Here is an 18,958-nt window from a genome sequence, read left to right on the forward strand (position 1 = left end):
TATGAGCTCCAAAAGATACATGCACATCTCTTTATACAAAATGCATTTACTTCTTCTCTAAAAGTTGTCAAAGTCCTAACAGTTTCAGCCTTGCTGAAATATTCATGTACTAAGTCCTATCTGAAATTTAAAGTGAACTCTTAGCTGTGAGCCCTTGTGAAACTCAAAAGAAAGTTAAACACTGCTTCCTACAGAGGTGAAGGGTAAATATTTCCATTCCAAAATGGAAGAAATGGTGGGATAGAAACACATGGCACCAAAGCAGGGCATTAAATTAAATACATTACATCCCATAGGTCCATGTGCAGCACCTGAGGCAACCTTTGGCAATGTGTGAACTCCATAGGGCTTGGATAACTCTTCTGTATGACATCGCATGCAGTTGTAGCTCTCAAGGAACTTCTCTGGGGCTTTGCTCACGTCTCTGGCTTTCCTCAGATGTTCCATGTTCCTGACTTTTCCAGCACTCAGGGGTCTCCACTGCACTTTTGGCTCTGCTCTCACATTTTTTCATCTGCTCTTTTGAGCAGACTGCCTAGCCTCCTACACTGTCTTCTTCAGAAATATAGGTAGAAGCCTCCCTGACCCTGTAACTCTTACATTCTGCATCAGGGTAATACCAGCACTATGTGGATGATACCATGGTCTGTTATCAGCTCGAGCGGTAGCCAGGCTTCCTTCTATTTATAGCTGCAGGAATCATGTACCTGGCTGGTTGAATGTCATGAACTGAATGCTGAGGAGCAGATTCCCTAGGTGGCTGCCATTCTGGAACAGGTTGCTCAAGGGCTGTCTTCTCAAAAAGTCTCTTCCCTTTGCAATTTTGAGCCTGCAAGTTTAGCTTTGTTTTCTCATAGTTTCTCAAGGCACTTTTCCTTTTGTCTTATTCCAAAGCACTTAACTTCTTTTTAATGCAAATTTTTTCAGCAAAGAAACTCTGCTTTGATGCATCTTTGCAATTCCCAAATTTACCAGAACTGCCTTTCAGGCCAAACTCAAAACTTTTTACACCATTCTTCTGTCCATTTGTTCTTGATTTTTTTTTTTTTCCCTCTTGATTCTTGACATGAATCTAACTAACTACAAGTCTCCAATAGTAGACAATGCCATGACCTCAACATTTGACTACCTTCAAATTTCCTGCACCAGATTGGTCTGGCACCCTTAATCTCAGTCTCCTGCAATGCCTGTGAGGAGAAAAATGCAGACAAATTTTACCATGGCCTGGAGTCCAGCTGCCAGTGGAATGCTTTTTACCAACTGAAACCTCCTGAGCCTGATCTTTACCAGCTGCATTTCTATCAGCATTCTGGTCTTATGTGCTTTGATCAGAATCTCCCACCAAACTTATCATTCTTTGACTGATTCTCCAGCTGGCATCTTCAAACCTTTCCAACAAATTTATCCTGCAAGCTGGTTCCAAAGACTCCTGAAACACATGGTCAGGTAGCAACACAGCAATCACCCCACTTCTGGTACCAAAATCTTAGTTACTTTCTCATCACAGAGACAATAAACATCCACAGCTTGAAGAAGAAATGGTTTATTTTGGCTCACAGTGTGTAGAAATTTTAGTTCATAGTCAGCTAGCTCCAAGGTAGAGCAGCATGACATGGGAGTGTGACAGAGGAGGCTTGCTCCTGGCATGGCGGACAGAGACCAAAAGGAGGAGGGAGGGAGATAGACCCTTTCAGGTCACATCCCCAGTACACCTTCTACAACCAGGATTCACCTGCCCTTAGCACATTTAGCTATGAACCAATCAGTAGACTAATCCACTGATAAGTGTCATGCCCCCGTAGTCCAATAACCTCCCCCAACTCCCACCCATGAGTGCATGGTCATTAGAGGGAGCATCTAGGTATAAACCATCACACCTGTGGTTTAGCTGTTATAGGGAACAAGATGATTTTCTTATTTTTCAGGATAAACTTGTGATGTTTGCTGTTGCACAATGCCTTAAAACTTGTATTTGCTTCATATTAAATGACTCTGTGAGTAATAGAATGTGCCTTAAGGACCTTATGTCATTTTTTTAACTGACAAGTAAAACATCATAATATACTTGTCTTCCTTTTAACTTGGAAACATAAACAATTTATTTAAATTAACTCACCATAAAATAGTCTCATTGAACAATTTTTAAAAATTATGACCTGTTACATAACAATTTTCAAACTTCTGAATAATCTTAAATTGATAGATTTTGTGCTTTCTAGAACCCTGTCATTCCAGTAATGTTCCCTTACCTCAAATGGAATGTTATTTTATAGTTGAGGGCCTTAACTCACATCTGAAACATCATCTAGCAGCTTGTTTTGAAACTTCATTTGTATATTATCAATGTGTTGATGGTGGTATTCAGAGTTGTTGTTTACTGGTATTTCAAGTCACATACAAGAAATACTTCTGAAGTAATTAATCAAAAGTTTAAGTTTTATTAACTTGTTTGTTCCTTGACTATGTTAAAGAGAAGAAATGAGAGTAGGATAGGGTAGAGCAGAGAGGAGAGACAGGGAAAGGAAGAGTGAGAGAAAAGAGGAGTAAAAATAGGAATTTAAAAAGAGGAACAAAAAGTCAATCTGAAATTTTTGTGGTAAATTTTTTTTCTAATGCTGGGGATTGGTTCAGGGACCTCGTTCATGCTATAAAAGCAGTCTACTACTGAGCACTTTATTTTATTTTATTTTATTTTATTGAGACAGGGTCTTGCTAAGTTGCTTAAGCTGGGCTCAGACTTGTTTTCTGAGTAATTAAGTTTACAGGCATGATGCATCATATCCAGAAAATTTTTACTTTCAAATGTTTGTCTTGAACATGTATAAATGTTTCCTGTTAGAGAGGTTTCATGCTGCGAAAGGCAAATGTGAAAAGTGTTCTTAACTGGTTTGTTTCCTTCTAAAATCCAGTCTGTTTTAGAGAATCACCTTTGAGGTTAACAAGAGACTATCTGTATCTTATTTTTTTTAGTTTTTTTTTTTTAAAGGGAGTAAAATTAAACACATCAAAGCAGAACAAAATAGGACATAAGAAAGCAAAGTAAGATATAAATTTCAAAGTTAGACAACCTGACCTTTACTATCATATTGTCTCTTGTTTTCTTCCAAATAGTTGTCTTCACATACAGAGAATTCATACAAAACAACATAGAATAAAACTGATCCCAACAGAATGAGGAAGGCGTTTTAGGTCTTCAAAACCAGACAACAGGGAAGTCACTAACGGCTGATGTAGAGTCTCTTGTTCTCTTCAAAATAGCTGTCCATACTTTCATGTATATTGAAGTTCAACAAAACAAAACAGGCAAGGGAGCGGGGTTGCTTGGTTTCCCGGCACTCCAGGTCCCAGCATGGCGCGGGGTCCAGTAAACGCAGGTGGTGGCTCCCATCCTGAGCCATCACAGCCTGCCACGCTCACAGCCGCTCACCACGGCAGTGGCGGGGGTGGTGGTGGTGGTGTTGTTTCCTTCAAGCCCAAGGTCTGAAATGGCCAAAAGACCATAGAAAGGCATCTTTTTAGGCTCCTGCTTGAAACCAACAGCGTCAGGAAGCTGCCGGCCTTGATTCAGGGCCAGGACTATCTGTATCTTAAAGTTCTGCCTATATCTGCATCAAACTCAACTTTTACAACAGTAGATAATTTTTAATGTGAAGATGTTTTAGTATATTTATTTATTTAGTGAGACAGAGTCTCATTATGTAGTTTACGCCATCTTTGAACTTACTAGGTAGCCCAGGCTGGCCTCAAACTTGCAGTGATTGTCCTGCCTCAGCCTCCCAAGTGCTAGGATCGTAGCATGTGTGATTTACTGCATTTAAAATACAGTTTAATCCAATTTTTTCCCCTCAAACCTTGCTTCAGATATACATTAAAAGCCAAGTACAGTGGTACAGCTGTGGACCAGCTAGCTACTCAGGAGGCTGTGGCGGGAGGATCACAAATTCAAGCCAGCCTGGGCAACTTAGTGAGAATGACTTTTATTAATAAGGAGAGCTCAGTGAAGTGGGGTATACCTGTAACCTCAGCCCTCTGGAAGACTGAGGTTCAAAGACTAGAACTTTTAGGCCAACTTAAGCAATTTAACCTTGCCTCAAAAATTAAATAAATAAAAGAGGGGCGTGAATATAGCTCAATTTGAAGACTCTAGGTCTAATCCCCAATACTACCATCGCTATTTTATAGTACAGCTGACATGCCTGAGAACTTCTTTCTAATGTATTAGTCGATTTGTCCCCTTTCTGTTTTCTGGTTAGGGACTTAGGCGGGATGAAGGTGCAGTCAGGGATCAGTGTTTTATCCCCCTCCGCTGATAGTTATCCTCAGGATTCCTTCCCATGTTCCTCCAGTGGAGAAGGTACAGACCCACTGGGACGGCACGCAGCACGGAGTGGAGCTCCGCCGCCAGCAGCTGGAGGCCATGGTGGCCGACAGCCTCCGGTGGGAGGACCGCAGGGAGGAGGCGGAGGAGCTCGTGCGCAGGGCCGAGGCCCGGCTCTTCTCGCTGCAGCAAGCCCGGAGGGACCCGCTGACCAAGCAAGTGGCCGACAACCAAGTAAGGCGCCTTAGGGTTCTTGCTTTCTTTTTGGTATCATCTTGTTGGACTTACTTTTTTCTTTTGTAACTGCCAATACCGGGATCTTGTTATGATATTTTCCTAGGTTTTTAGGCCACATATTGAGGTGCATATGGAAAACTTGACTGGGATTCTTCTTCTTCTTCTTCTTCTTCTTCTTCTTCTTCTTCTTCTGCTTCTGCTTCTGCTTCTGCTTCTGCTGCTGCTGCTGCTGCTGCTTCTTCTTCTCCTCCTCTTCCTCCTCTCCTCCTCCTCCTTCTCCTTCTCCCTCTTCATTTCTAAAGGCCTAACAAATAGAAGTGTGTCATTTTGAAAATAGAATGACCTTATAAACCTACATGGAGGAAGTGAACATTTTTGAAACATTTTCCCCCCAAAATGATTTTATTCCCTTTTTTGCCTATGTTGAGGAGTATTTTTATTTATAAAATTAACGAGACCTTCCTTTGAATGCTATTATAGTAAGCAAGTCAACTAATCAAGTTCAGTTTCTTTTAATACCTTTGTAAATGCCCCGTTTTACCAATGGTGGGTACCATTTTTTGTGATCAGTTTGATTATAGAGTTTAATTGTATTCATGGTATTTTTATGTTTTAAAATTTCTACAGTCATAGAAAGTATTCTTGAGTTAGAGCTTGTGGCTGTAAGGCTATGCTTTGGTACAACATTTTGTTTGGCCTTCAGCTGCTGGCCTAGGATGCAAATAAGAATAGCACAGTAAAGAAGGCAGAAACAAAATCACAGACCTGGAAGTTTGCTTTTATCCTTCACATGGTGGACTTTCCGGTTTAGAAAGCAGCCCGTTAGGCACGCTGGTTTTGGACCGTTCTCTGTATTCTTGAGCTCGCTGATTGCTTCCACCAGATGACTGAAGGGACCCTTCAGTAGGCAGCACCACTCCCAGTGGCATCAGTGTCTCCGTCATTAGGCTCAGAATACTGTTGTAGCTGCGGGCTCAGCACCTGCGATTCAGTCAGCCGCGGGTGACGGATGATGTGTTATGCAGTGAGCGTCACGTCTGCACTGACCATGTCCAGACTCTTCATCACCATCTCGTTACTGTTCCGTCAGCAGTGTACAATACCAGCTATTCTGTAGCATTTACATTGTATTAAGTAATGTAAGTAAGAAATGATTTAAAGCATACATGAGGGTGTGCACCATTTTATATAACGAATGTGACCATCTGTGGATTTTGATGTCCACAAGAAAGGAAGGTCTTGTACCCAGTCTTCCACAGCTTCTAAGAGAAGACTATATCTATATTTCTAACTAATAAAGTTGTTCTTTTCTGAACCTTGAGACTTTGCTTTCTCTTTTTCTAGTTACTGATAAGCGTTATAGGGACATTGAACTATGAGGGGAACTATATAGGGAATTGAATGTAGATCTGGGCAGATCTGGACCGGGAGGCTCTCAGGGACTGGGAAGAGTGTCCAGACCCCACTGCCCATGGAGTCCATGCGGCCCTTCAGGCAGCTCTCAGGAACCCTTGGCAGGCTGTCAGATCCGTCCCTGCTGTTACTTTGTGAACACGCAGTGACCCAGGGGCAAGAGACCGAAGGCCTCCTTGCTGCTGGTCCTTGCCGCTGCCCCAAGCGTGGATAGCGGAGCGCGCTCCTGTGTTCCTTCCTGTCCAGTTACGTGTTCCTGCAACTTAATGTGATCAGTGTAAGAATCAGGTCTGGTGCGGAAGGAATGGAAAGAACCAACAGCTTGAGGAAATAAGTACCTCAGAGAGGAAAAGATAATCTTCAGTGCATCTGATGTCTAGAAGTTTTTAAAAATAGTTCTTTTTTCTCTAGAGTAGTTGTGTTTTAAGCTTATGTGTAACAGTTTGTCCTTGATTAGTTTTATTCTTGCGATATCTGTGTGTTAAAAGCCTTAAACCCTTCCAGGACTACTGGTGTTTGGATAATACTAATTACTGACTGACCACATCTAATAATTATGTCTTAACACCTTAGCTGTTGCTTCAAGAACTGGCTCCTGGTGACGGTATCATCACGGCCTTCGATAATGTCCTGCAGAAGCTGCTGCAAGATTATGCTAGTGATGACACAAGGAATGTGAAGGAGACCACTGAGTACTTAAAAACGTCGTGGGTCAATCTGAAACAAAGGTAACTGTACAGCCCTGGTAGCTTCATACATCTTGTCAAGTTGAGAATTTGATTTCTTTGGCTTTTTCGGGTAAACAGGCCAAATGCGTGCATACTTGAAGTGAGTCTTATTATTTTTTCAGTTTTTTTTTTGTTTTAGCTATCAAGTTTTATTATAAGGTCAAGTTTAATAGTTTCATGATGACACTATTATCTTTAATGTGCATCTTTAAAAATAACTTTCAAATGAAAAATAGAATTTCCATTTACACCTTTACATTTTGTTACTAGTTCTCAAGCTGATAATGTGCTGAATTAATATTCTAATGTTTACTTAATGAGGAAGGTGTAGTTTCAACAGTGCAGTTTTCCTTGAATGTATCGATACAGATACATTGTTATTTGTGCAATTTTCCAATGATTATTTTACATGGTCTGATTTTCTTGTGACTTTTAGTGCTACCTAAAATACATTTTATAGTATCTTGTTGGGAAACAAAGTATTTACAGGTGGCTCAGTTTAATATTATCACTAATGACAATTACAGCATAGCATATAATAATCTCATATGTGGCTGAGATATCTTTATTTGACCACACACTTTTGGATCCAACACTTGACCTCTGAAATAATCAATGTGTATTTAAGGTTTCAATTAATTATCATTTATTTCCATGGCTCTCTAGTCAGTATATTTGGAAGAACCTAAAGTAGCATATGAATTTATAGGAGATATTTTTCTGCCACTTTAGTATATGATTTGAGGAACTGTTAACAATAGTTAGCATTTCTTTAAGGCTATATTCTTAATTCATCTTCAATAAAAAGTATTTACTTCATGTATAGTCTTGGAAAGGCTTGCACCTAGGTGAAACTACAGTTTCAACGACTTTAGCTATTCAAATGTTGCTTCCTGAAAACAAATTTGCTATCAAAACACATTTTCTTGCAGTAGATAAAATTGGTAATACCAGAACACTTTATGACAGATACTCCTAGTACTAAAGTGTGCTCTGGCATTTAAAGAATGTTTCACATGGAGAGATTTTTTCTTCATTTCAAGAGTATTGTTTTTTGTTAGAACTTTTAAAGCAGTTCTGAAAACTCCAAGAAGAGACTGATTGGGAAAGGACATGCGTGAGCTTGTAGGTGTTGCTAAATATACAAGGATCCCCGAGGAAATCAGATTTAAATAAGCGTACAGGCCAAAGCAGCCTGCCTGTAATTGTGGTATTTCTAGCACTTCAATACAACTTTCTCTGTATTGCAGTACATTGTTTGGATAGAGTCAGGGTCCCAGGGAAGAAAGAGCTGTAAACACCTTCAAAGCCAAGATAGAACTTAAATATAGCTCATTTCTGTTGTTCCCAGAAGTTCCACGTGTAAGAATTATGACTCTGTTTTGTTGAAAACAATACCAGAAAAATTGACCACTGCGGAATGAGTGGCTTGCTTTATTTAGAGGCTCCCATTCTTTTTTGCCTTCACTTTGTAAATATTTTAAGACAGCCTACAGCAGCGGTTAGATTAGATGGAAGAGGCAATTAAAAATGAATTATATTCCAAGGTGATCTTCCATTTATCATAGCTAAGACAGCCTCAGCATTCCAGTTTCACGGTCGTTACAGCGCGTTGCTCTTCCTGGTTTCCTTTGTGCATGTAGGGTGGGAGGAATAAGCAAATGTATTAAAATTCAGGCACCCTGTAGATACATTTTTATTTGTGAAGCTGGGAAAATACTGCAGAATTGTGGCTTTTGGGAACCATTAGTTAGGGAGAGCAAGGGTTTCTGTATGTAGAGAGAGTTTTCTGTTTTAAACACAATGATATTTTCAGTTTTCACTGTTCTTAATGAACATCTTTCTGGAATATAGAGGTGTTTCCTGGCCTCCTTAACCAAAGTGCCAGAACCTGTGTGAAAGTGCCTCTGAATGCATGACATTATTGTTTCACAGATATAATTAAGGAACTTTAACAAATTGTAAATGACCTCACAGTTGATCTAAACCAGTGTTTTTCTCAAGGTTTTAAACTGTCTCTTCTCGAAGCATCCTTTTCAGGCCCCACCTCTATGACATATTAATAGTCTGGTAGATTATGTATCCATTTCCGTGTGGTCAAGTGGTGCTTTGTGTATAGAGAGGGTGAATATTTTCTGCACACCTCCAAGAACTACTCATCACCTCCTTTGAGAATATGTGGGCTAATCTAGCACTCAGGCTCAGAGAAGTTCAGTGACGTGCAGATTTGCATAGAAAAGCCAAAATGATACTTTTCTAAAATAAAAAGGGGGAGTTGGTGGCAAATTTATTTGGGCCGGCTTGCTGTGTATGTAGTTTATTTTTAACTACAAATGTTATTGTCTTGTCACCAGAGGGGACCTGAGGAGCTTCTCCCAAAGAGGAAGTAGAGACCCCAGTTCACTACACCTGCGGGATAGCTAGGTTTGCAGATTTCCATCCCAGAGAAGGAATTTTGGGATGTATCACTGAGAGGCACAAGCAGATTTATTAGGCAGTCAGAGAGGAGTGAGCTGCTCGCAGGATGAGATGAGTTGTGGGTATCTATGTGGTTGGGGGGGTCCTCAAGACGGAAGCTCTAGGATATGAACAGTATTTCTAGTGTCTGTCAAATTCCCCATTGTAAGGGGCTAGGTTAGGATGCAAACTATTTGCACAAGTTTAAAGTGTAGTGATATTTTATCCCTCTGATAGAGCTCTTCCCTTGTAGGTGGAAGTCTGGGGTTAGTGGATCTGTAGGGTCCCCCCATTGTGAAGCACTGTGCTAAACCCTTCACATGGGTTATTTCATTTAATCTTCACGACAACGCTAAAGACAGGCAGTGTTTTCCTTAGTGTTACATTGATGAATAAACCAAAGCTCAGAGAAGTTGAGGAATTATTCAGGATCACACAGTTCATACTAGCCTGGGACTGTAATTGTGTAGCCTGGCTGTTTGTCTTTAGAAAGAGTTTCAATTTTCTTTTCCTTTGTTATTATTTTTTAATCGCAGCTGTTGTTTGTGTCAGCTGTTGCTGGTGACTGCCTTGTGTGCCTGCCTCTCAGATCTGTCTGCCGTTCTGCTTACTGGGTCTTGTCGGTATTGAGTTTGGAAGCCGTTACAGGTTAAAGATTCCGGGGCCTCTTCCGTGAATGATGAAATGCCCTGCAGTGCGGGCTTTTTGTGCCCATTCTGGCCCCTAAGAGACTTTTCTTCAGGGCTCTTCTCTTGTAGCCAGAATCGGATTATTATATGTCACTGTCAGGCAGATTCTGGAGGAGGGAAAGGTTATGTTTGCACATGGATTAGCATTGTGGGGCATAATTTGTGGAATTAAGTCACTTTTCAAAGGAAATATTTTGCGTGAACTACAGTTGGCCTTGGGATTTGGCTACTCACAGTTACAGGGCCATCCCGACCTCTCTACAATGCCAAGATCCAAGAAAAGCTCTGATAACAGAAAGCTCCGAATTGACAGCAGGTTGTTGATTACTGTCATTATTTATCCCCGTTAGTGGCAATAGCCTTGCTTTTAGCTGCATAAGTATTCATATGTTTCTTTGCTAACTGAATGCTAGTAGTTATGCTCTGTGAGCAGCAGGCCTCTCTAATGTTAACTAATCTATAGATCTTGATTACTATTCTACCTTTTGACTGTTTTCTCCCTTCATCTGTTAATAACAGTTAAGTAACTTTTAGTACGAGTTGAGATATTGATAGCTAAATTGTGCTCGCACAAGTTGATTGTCCCTTATCCACCACGCTTCAGACCAGAAGGGATTTATTTCTTTTTTATTTTGGAACATTCACAAACACATAATGAAACATCTAAAGCATGAGACTCAACTCTAAACATGAAGCTCATTCATGTTTTGAATATATGTTAAGGACCTGGGAGTTCAGTTCAGAGACAGAGCACTTTCCTAACATTATGAGGCTCTGGGTTCAGTTTTCAGTAGGGCGAAAAGAGAGGAAGGGAGGGGGAGATGGAGATGCAGGGGAGAGGAATATTACATATAGGTAGAGGGAATTTATGCTCTATTTTTAATAGTTTTGTACATGAAGCCATACTGGTTTTTGTTGTTTTTAGTACTGGGGGTCGAACTTATGACCTCCCGCTTGCCAGGCAGGTGCTGTGTCACTGAGCAGTATCCTCAGCCTGAAACCGGTTTAATGGGTTGGGATCTTCCACTGTGGCATTCTTTTATCACTCAAAAAGCTTCAAGTTTTGAAGCATTTCAGATTTTCAGATTAGTAATGCTCAAGTTAGTAATTTTGCAAGGATGTCAGATTTGGGTCTGAAAGGTTATTTTAGCTGTATAGGCACTTCAAAACTAAAATAACATTTTATGTTCATGTATATGTATGCCTGTACAGCATACATTTATAAACAGGTTACCAATCCTGCAGTACCATAAAGCAAAAGAGACAGTATTAAATGTCACTGATTATTATGGATTTTCTCTTTGTCCTTATCCACACAAAATCGTGTTTTGCCTCTGATATTTTGAGGGATTTTAAGACAGTCCAAGCAGAGCAGAAAGCACACAGTGTGCTATCTGTACTTCTTAGTTAAATTCCCACCATATATATTTACCATTTGTGTGAATTTATTTTATCTCATGGAGTCTCATTTTCCCTGGTTTTCAAGTGGAGAGCATATGCAATGTGTAGGATTATTGTGAGATCAAAAGTTATGTATAAAAGTTCTTGGTTTGTGGTTTATCCTTAACAAAATGTTATCCATCCTGTTCTTTCAAATTATGTCTTCCTTATAAAGCCTGCATGCCTTAGCGTGCTTCACAGAACTTTCTGAAGCTAAATTAGCAAAATGTTGGGTCATTATTAGGTAGCAGTCGTCATCTTGAATGGTCTTAATGGTAAAATACTGGATGATGTGCTTTACTGAATATAGTATAGTACACACTAAATCTTTGTACTGGAGGGAACTTCTTAGACAATGCAATGGCCTTGGTTAGGGAAGATATCCCAGGTACTGAATTTATGTTGCACTTAAGTATTTTCTGCACAGTGGAAGTCTTACCAGCCTGCAGAGAAGCAGTGTTGGGGACTCGCCTCAGGCATGTGAGCCCTTGGTTTCTTCCCTAGCACGATTAGTGGAGAAAAGAAAACACAAGAAAGGGAAAATGAGTGGCGCAGATGTTTTAGATGGCACAATTATTTCTTTAAAAGCTGTAAAATAAGTATAGTATGGACTGATCAGTGAAAGGTCTTTTTCTTCTTCTTCATGCATTGAAGTGCTAGCACTTGAATCCAGGGCTTTGCTCAAAATAAACTTCTCCCTTATTAATGTTCTAACTTAATGATAAGGGCCAGTTAGACATGTGAAATGTTCGTAAGCATTATATAAATATTGTGTATATTAAAAATGGATGAGTGAAGTCTTTGACTATTTTGAAAATGGGTTAAATTAGAAAAATTTGAATTTACTTTTGATAGCTTTCTCATGTGTTTTGTTGCATAGTTTAAATTACTGTTATTTCATTTACCACTTTTCCAGTAGTCCTTGTTTATTGTCCTTATAGAATAGTAAAAATGAAATGTTTTCCAGTGTTTATCCATTGTTCAATTTGGTCAATCGCTTTGAAGAGTAATCGATAGAGGACAGTCATTGAAATTGCATTTTATGGCCGAACACCGACACAGTCTTTGCACCCATCAATTGAATGCTGTAGTAGCTGACCTTCCTGACGCAGCGGGCATGGGGCAGTGTGCAGGAGGCCTCACCCTGGGGCCCTGTGCACCAATACGCCACTCAGAGAGCTGGGCCAGTCAACCTGCTTCATCCTCTCAGAAGCTTGCTTTTTTTTCCCTTGAAAGCCACCTTTAGTTTTGATCTTGTTTCTTATTTCTTCCTTCCTAGCATTGCATTTGTAATTTAAAAAAATTTTTCATTGCATTTTTGTTTTCCTTTTAAGCTTGGGAATTGAACTGGCCAAGAAGAGAAGTATAAAAATTATACTCTTTATATTTTCCTCATTTGGTCTATTGTTTTAGTGTTGCAGTATCATTTTACTTTCTTCTAAAAAATATTATGAAGCATGTCTTTGTGGTATATCATGTTTTTATTTCATAGATATTAGTTTTAAGCAAGCAGCTATTTTCTCAGTCCATTTAGCTCCATAACAAACCAACGAAAGGGTTAATGTTTGTAGTCTTTTTTTCTTTCACTTGTTTTTCCCATTAATAAACTAATCAATAATAGGTGTTTTATTTAGCTTGCTGTTTGCCAAGCTCTGGGATTACTCTGAAATTTCACCCATAATTTTGCCTGGTATTGTTACTTGGAAATTTACATTCTATAGGGAATGCTGTGTGGTTAAAAAAAAAGTGACACTTATGAGAGAGAAATAAAATTAAGAAGTTGCTGTGTAAGTGAGGAACTTAATGTAGTCTGGATAAAATTTAGAAAGCAGGAATCAGAAGGTGACATTTGAGCTGCTTCTGAAGATTAAAAAGAAAATTCCAGAGTAAACCACATTTATAAAAATCAGTGATACAGGATGGACCAGCAGGAGCTTTAATAAGCCTCTCCCCAGCAGAGGCTCTCAGTGAGCCAGCCTGAGTGTTGGTTACCGCTCACCACCTGAAGGGGCTCAGCAGCTGGCATGAGTTCAGGTGACCCCTGCTCACTCAGAGGAGCTAAGTGGGCTGGTGGGAGCATCAGTGACCTGTCCCCTGGAGGAACTTGGTGGGCTGGGGTGAGCACAGGTGAACCCTCCCTCTAGCCAGAGCACCTCAGCTGGGCCTGTGAGACCCACAGTGACATAGTAGGCTGTGGCTGGGGCACACACCATGGACAGGTGGATCTCATGTCTTGGGAAAGTCTGAAGCTACAGTAACAGTACAAGCTAAGGGTTCATTCACACCAGTATTCCTAGGCCACTCAGCCCAGAAAGAACCCGGGACTTACTCACAGGCCACACGGAGGAATTGAGGTGACTGGCCCCTCCCCTGCACTTTGAGACCTGACAGCTCGGCAAACACCAGCCACACAGTACAACTCTGACTAAGATACAATGGATAGGAGGGACTAGCAGGATCAAAAAGACCAAAATATGAGCAAAATAAGAGGTGAGGATGACAAGATGAAAAAGCAAAATACAGTCTCAGGCCTCCAGCCCATTTGGAACAAGTACAAGAGATATCAACATATAAAACATTGGTAGACATACACGTGACATTTTTGAAAAGATAACAAGTGAAGTAAAAAAAAATGCATGTGACTATAGAGCAAGTCAGATCACAAATAATCTCTCAGATAAAAAGAAATGATAACCTTAATGAAAGAATTGTTCAGCGTAGCTAGAGAGAACATAGATAAAACAATTCAGGAGCATAGAAAAATGATGGAAACCATGAATGAACAATATAGTAAAGAAATAGAGTGCATGAAACAGATTCAAAAAGTTATCCAGGAAATTAAAAACTCCACTGAAAGCTGACAAGACCACTTGAATGAAACTGGAGTTAGGTAGACTTTTAGACCTTGACTACAGGACAGCAGCTATGATCACCAAAGGAAAGATTCTCCAAGATGAGGCAAAGACAAACAGTGTAAGACTGACAGGTATCAGTGAAACAAGCAGAAGTCAACGCAAAGGACATTAAAAAAAAAAAAACTAATGCAGAAGTAATAGTAGAAAATTTCCCAAGCATAGGAACAGACCTGACATTCAAATAAGTGACGCATATACTCCGAACAGCCGTAGCCAAAATAAATCTGTACCCACACATACAATAATCAATGAGCAATGAAAATCCTCATTACTGTAAATCATTATAGATCTTGTGGAAATTCAGAAGATCATCACTACTTACTTCAAAAATCGTTACTTACATAGGTTGGAAAACACAGAAGAAATGGACAGATTCCTAGAAACGTATGAATTGCTAAAGTTGAATCGACATAAAAACTTTGAATAACCCAATATTCATTGCTAAAATTGAAAATGTACCTTAAAACTTAGCAACAAAGAGAAGAGTATGTCCTGATGGATTCCCTGCTGAATTCTACGAGGAATTTAGAGATTTAATGCCAGTATCCTCAAACTCTTTAATGCAATTGAAAGGGAAGCAGTTCTCCCTAACTCATTCTTGGAGACAAGTATTACTCTGATACCAAAACCAGAGGAAGTCCCAACCAAAAAGGAGAACTATAGCCAGTTTCCCTAATGAACATAGATGCAAAAATCCTTATTAAATACTAGTAAACAGAATGCAGCAAATCAATGAGAAGATTGTATGCCATGGCCAAGTGGGATTCATCCTAGGAATGCAGGGATGGTTCAACATATGCAAATTGATAAATGTAATCCACCACATCAACAAAACCAAAGACAAAAATCACACAGTCATATCAGTGGATGCAGAAAAAGGTTTTGATAAAGTCCAACACTCATTCATGCTAAAAACCTACAGAAAATTGGAATAGGTTGTTTCTACCTCAATCTGATAAAGGCCATGTATGACAAACCAACAACCAACATTATACTAAATGGGCAAAAATTGAAACCTTGTACTCTAAAATCAGGAACAAGATAAGGATGTCCACTATCACCACTCCTATTCAATATAATTCTGTAAACGTTAACCAGAGCAATTAGACAAGAGAGAGAAATAAAAAGAATAAGGATAGGAAAAGAAGTTAAATTATCATTATTTGCAGATGACATGATACTCTGCATAGAAAAGCCCAAAAACTCCACCAAAAGATGGTATTCTTATACAGAAACATGAAGTTCACTAAGAGGCCAATTATGAAAAGAACATCTTTCACAATAGCATCCAAAAAAAATGAAATACTTGGGAGTCAATCTAACAAAGGATGTAAAAGATCTATATATTGAAAATTACAGTACTTTTAAAAAGGAGATTTTTAAGAGAATATCAGTAAATGTAAAGATACCCTTTACTCATGGATATGAATATTCAACATTGTGAAAATGGCCATACTCCCAGAACTGTTACACAGATTTAATGCAGTCCTAATCAAAATAACATTAACATATCTCACAGATCTAGAGAAAACATTTCTAAAATTCATTTGGAAACGGACGAGTCCTAGAATAGCAAGGACAAAACTTGGCAACAAAGGCAAGGCAGGAGGCAGTTTCCCTGCCTTGAAATTACACTACAAAGCTACTGTGATAAAACCAGCATGGTACTGAAAAAAAAAAATAAACAAAAACAGACCTGAGAAGCAATGGAACAGAATACAGGATTCAGACACAACTACAAATACACTCAGCCACTTTATCTTTAAGAAAGGAGCCAAGGATCTTCATTGGAAGAAAGATAAGCCTCTTAAATAAATGGTGCTGGATGTTAAAGACTAAATGTAGACATTTGTCTACCACCATGAACTACAAAATGGATCAAAGATTTAAATATTAAAACGTAAACTAAATTTTCTTGAAGAGAAAGTAGGTAGAAATCTTGAAGCCCTTGGGGTAGGCAGAGAGTTTGTGAACAAAATGCAAACTTCATGTGAAGTACTTCCAAGGATGAACAACTGAGATCTCGTCTTACTAAAAAGTTCTGCACATCAAAAGAAGTCACCAACAAAGTGAAAAGAAAACCCACAGAATGGGAAAAAATTTAGCCAACTGTCCCTCAGAAAAAGCACTTTTATCTAGAACATATGAAGAACTGAAAAAAAAGTCAGGTGCCCCAAATTCAAAGACCCAATCCAAAAACGGGTGTGTGAGATGAATACACTTTTTTCTGGTACCAGGGATCGAAGTCACGACCTCATGCTTGCCAAGCAGGTGCTTATGTCACTGAGCTAACTCCCGGGCCCAAATCCACACTTCTTAGATGCAGAAATACAAATGGCAAATAAATAGATGAACAGATGTTCAGCATCATTGGTCATGTGAAAAGTGAAAATTAAAACAACACTGAGATTCCATATCATTCCAGAAACAATGGCTGTCATCATGAAATCACCAGTAACAAATATTGGCAGACCTGTGGGGAAAAAGGAACCCTTCTTCACTGTTGGTGGGGATGTAGACTGGTACACCCACCGGAAATCAGTGTGAAGATTCCTCAAAAACTAAGACTGGAGGTCCTGTTCCCTGCTGGGTATTTTCCCAGAAGAATTGAAAACATCATGCCACAGTGATATATCTGTACATAGAGATGCACAATTTACAATAGCTAAATCCTAGAAACAACCCAAATGTCCATCAACTGAAGAATGGATAGAAAAGATGTGATATTTTTATGTGATGGAATACTACTCAGCTATAAAGAAGGATAACGTGAGGCTTTTATAAGTAAATGGATGCAACTTGAAACCATATTCATAAGTGAAATAAATTAGTTATATATGTAAATATCATATTGTGTCCCTAGTGCAAAAGCTGAAGGTCAGTAAGATCCAAAATGTACAGTAGGTATTGTGAAAGTGAAAGAGAAAGAAACTGCTAAGAAGAAAAGAACAATTGGGATAGGGGAAAGAGAAAAACAGAAGGGAAATTTTATATATATATATATATATATAATATATAATATATATATATATATAATATATATATATATTAGATGATACATATGGTAATTACAATATATCATATATAATATATACTAGCTAATTATACACTAATTTGTGTTCATCAAAAAGAATGGTATGTGCTTTCATTGTTTGATTGATCATTTTTATGCCTATCTTATGCCTAATCTGAACTATTTTGAAGATAACAGTATGCAATTTATTAAGCATTGTTTTGTTTTCAAATTCTTTAATGTTGTTTTTAGTTTTTCATTTTAAAATAATAAAAAAAATCAGAGTGCAGGAAGGAGAATGGGGGGTGTTTGAGTAAGAAAATCCAGGCTTGAGATGTTTTAGGAGAGAGAGGCAGAGGCCAGCCCTGGGCAGGTGTTTGGCTATGTTAGTACAATGGGGAGGCTTTGGAATTATTTAGAAGGGGGGATTTATGTAGAATAAAGGCTAACCCCAGTGAGTCTTATATGGAGGATTGGTTTTGGGGGTATAAAGAATAAGAACTGGGAAGACCAGAGGAGGAAATGAGAGTTGCAGTCCTGCTGGGAGAGGTGGGACCCTCAGCTACAGTGTACAGTGGTGATGCTTATGGCGGACTACTTGAGATACACTAGAGAAGTAGAAAAGGTCCTTCAGTGGGTTCGGAACGTGGTTTGAGGAAATGTAACTAATGAAGATGACATGTTGTAAAAGGATGAGTGGCAGTATTAGTCACTAACTTGGGAAAGGCTGTAGGAGTGTATGAAGAAAAATTAAAAATTGGATTTTGATGTGTATTGAAATGTCTGTTAGCATCTAAATGTGTAGGCAACTGGATATGTGAGTATGGAACTCAGATACAAATGGGGAATTCTAGACAGTTACACTAGAAATTAAGTCTGTGGGACTGGATGAGATAACCAGGGAAAAGATGCCGAAGACTTGACTGTGTCCATAGGGCCTCGGATGATTAAGCAGAACAGCAAAAGAAACTAGAGGGATGGGGTCTCAAATAAATTAGGAAGACGATTCCGGGACATTGGAGGTCAGTAGTGGAAGGAAGAACCAGGCCTAGTGGTGCACACTGAAAGCCCAGCACTAAGCAGGACGGCTGCCATGAGTCTGAGGCTAGTGTGGGCTATGCAGTGAGTTCAAGGCTAGCCTAAATTACATAGCGAGACACTGTGCTCCCAAAAAGCATTGTAGAGGAGAGAATATTTCTAAAGAAAATGCTTCACTGGGTCATCAAAAAGAAGGCACAGGACAGCATTCATAGAATTCCACAGCTTGGGGATTCCCAGTGACTGAGAAAAATTTTTGAAGTCATCACACCAGAGTCAGAGGATAAGATGAAGGCAAGGAAGTCAAAATTGGTAGAAACAACATTTGAGAAGTTTGTTTTGAAGAGGGACAGGGAGATTGGGTGGTCCCTGGAGGAGACTGAGGGTAAACGTGGGGCATGGTAAGACATGTTTGTGGGCTTATGGAAATGATTCAGCAGAGAGGGGAATGATGAGTCAAGACAGAGGGAACAAGGAAAGAGGAAGGCAAGTCTGTATAGATTTAGAAGCAGGATCAGGAGAATTGACATTGGTACGAGTTGGGATGCATTTTGTGTTATGAATGGAAAAGCAATGAGAAGCTGAGTATGGATTCACGAGGGCGAGCACCTCAGTGATGGATTTGTGCAAGGACTAGGCTTTCTTTACGGTCACCGAGGCTGGAGGTGGCTCTGAGAGATGTCAAAAGAAGAGGATTTGGTTCTGATGGA

The 18,958-nt window shown here is 39.4% G+C and overlaps 1 protein-coding gene and 1 pseudogene across 7 annotated transcripts in view; one reads left to right on the forward strand and one right to left on the reverse strand.

Annotated features, from left to right (window-relative positions):
* Window positions 1-18,958, forward strand: part of Utrn (utrophin) — a 502,327-nt gene that overhangs the window by 246,143 nt on the left and 237,226 nt on the right. For all 7 annotated transcript variants that reach the window (XM_023563244.2, XM_063233434.1, XM_063233436.1 and 4 more), the window contains 2 exons: window positions 4,347-4,552; window positions 6,542-6,696. In XM_023563244.2, coding sequence (XP_023419012.2) covers window positions 4,347-4,552; window positions 6,542-6,696 — 361 coding nt within the window. The remainder of the gene's footprint in view (window positions 1-4,346; window positions 4,553-6,541; window positions 6,697-18,958) is intronic.
* LOC111755593 (small nucleolar RNA SNORA2/SNORA34 family) lies at window positions 3,457-3,574 on the reverse strand (annotated as a pseudogene).

Source organism: Cavia porcellus, unplaced genomic scaffold, assembly GCF_034190915.1.
Source record: "Cavia porcellus strain 051 isolate PalLab524CR breed Dunkin Hartley unplaced genomic scaffold, mCavPor4.1 scaffold_22, whole genome shotgun sequence".
In the NCBI taxonomy this organism is placed as follows: Eukaryota; Metazoa; Chordata; class Mammalia; order Rodentia; family Caviidae; genus Cavia; species Cavia porcellus.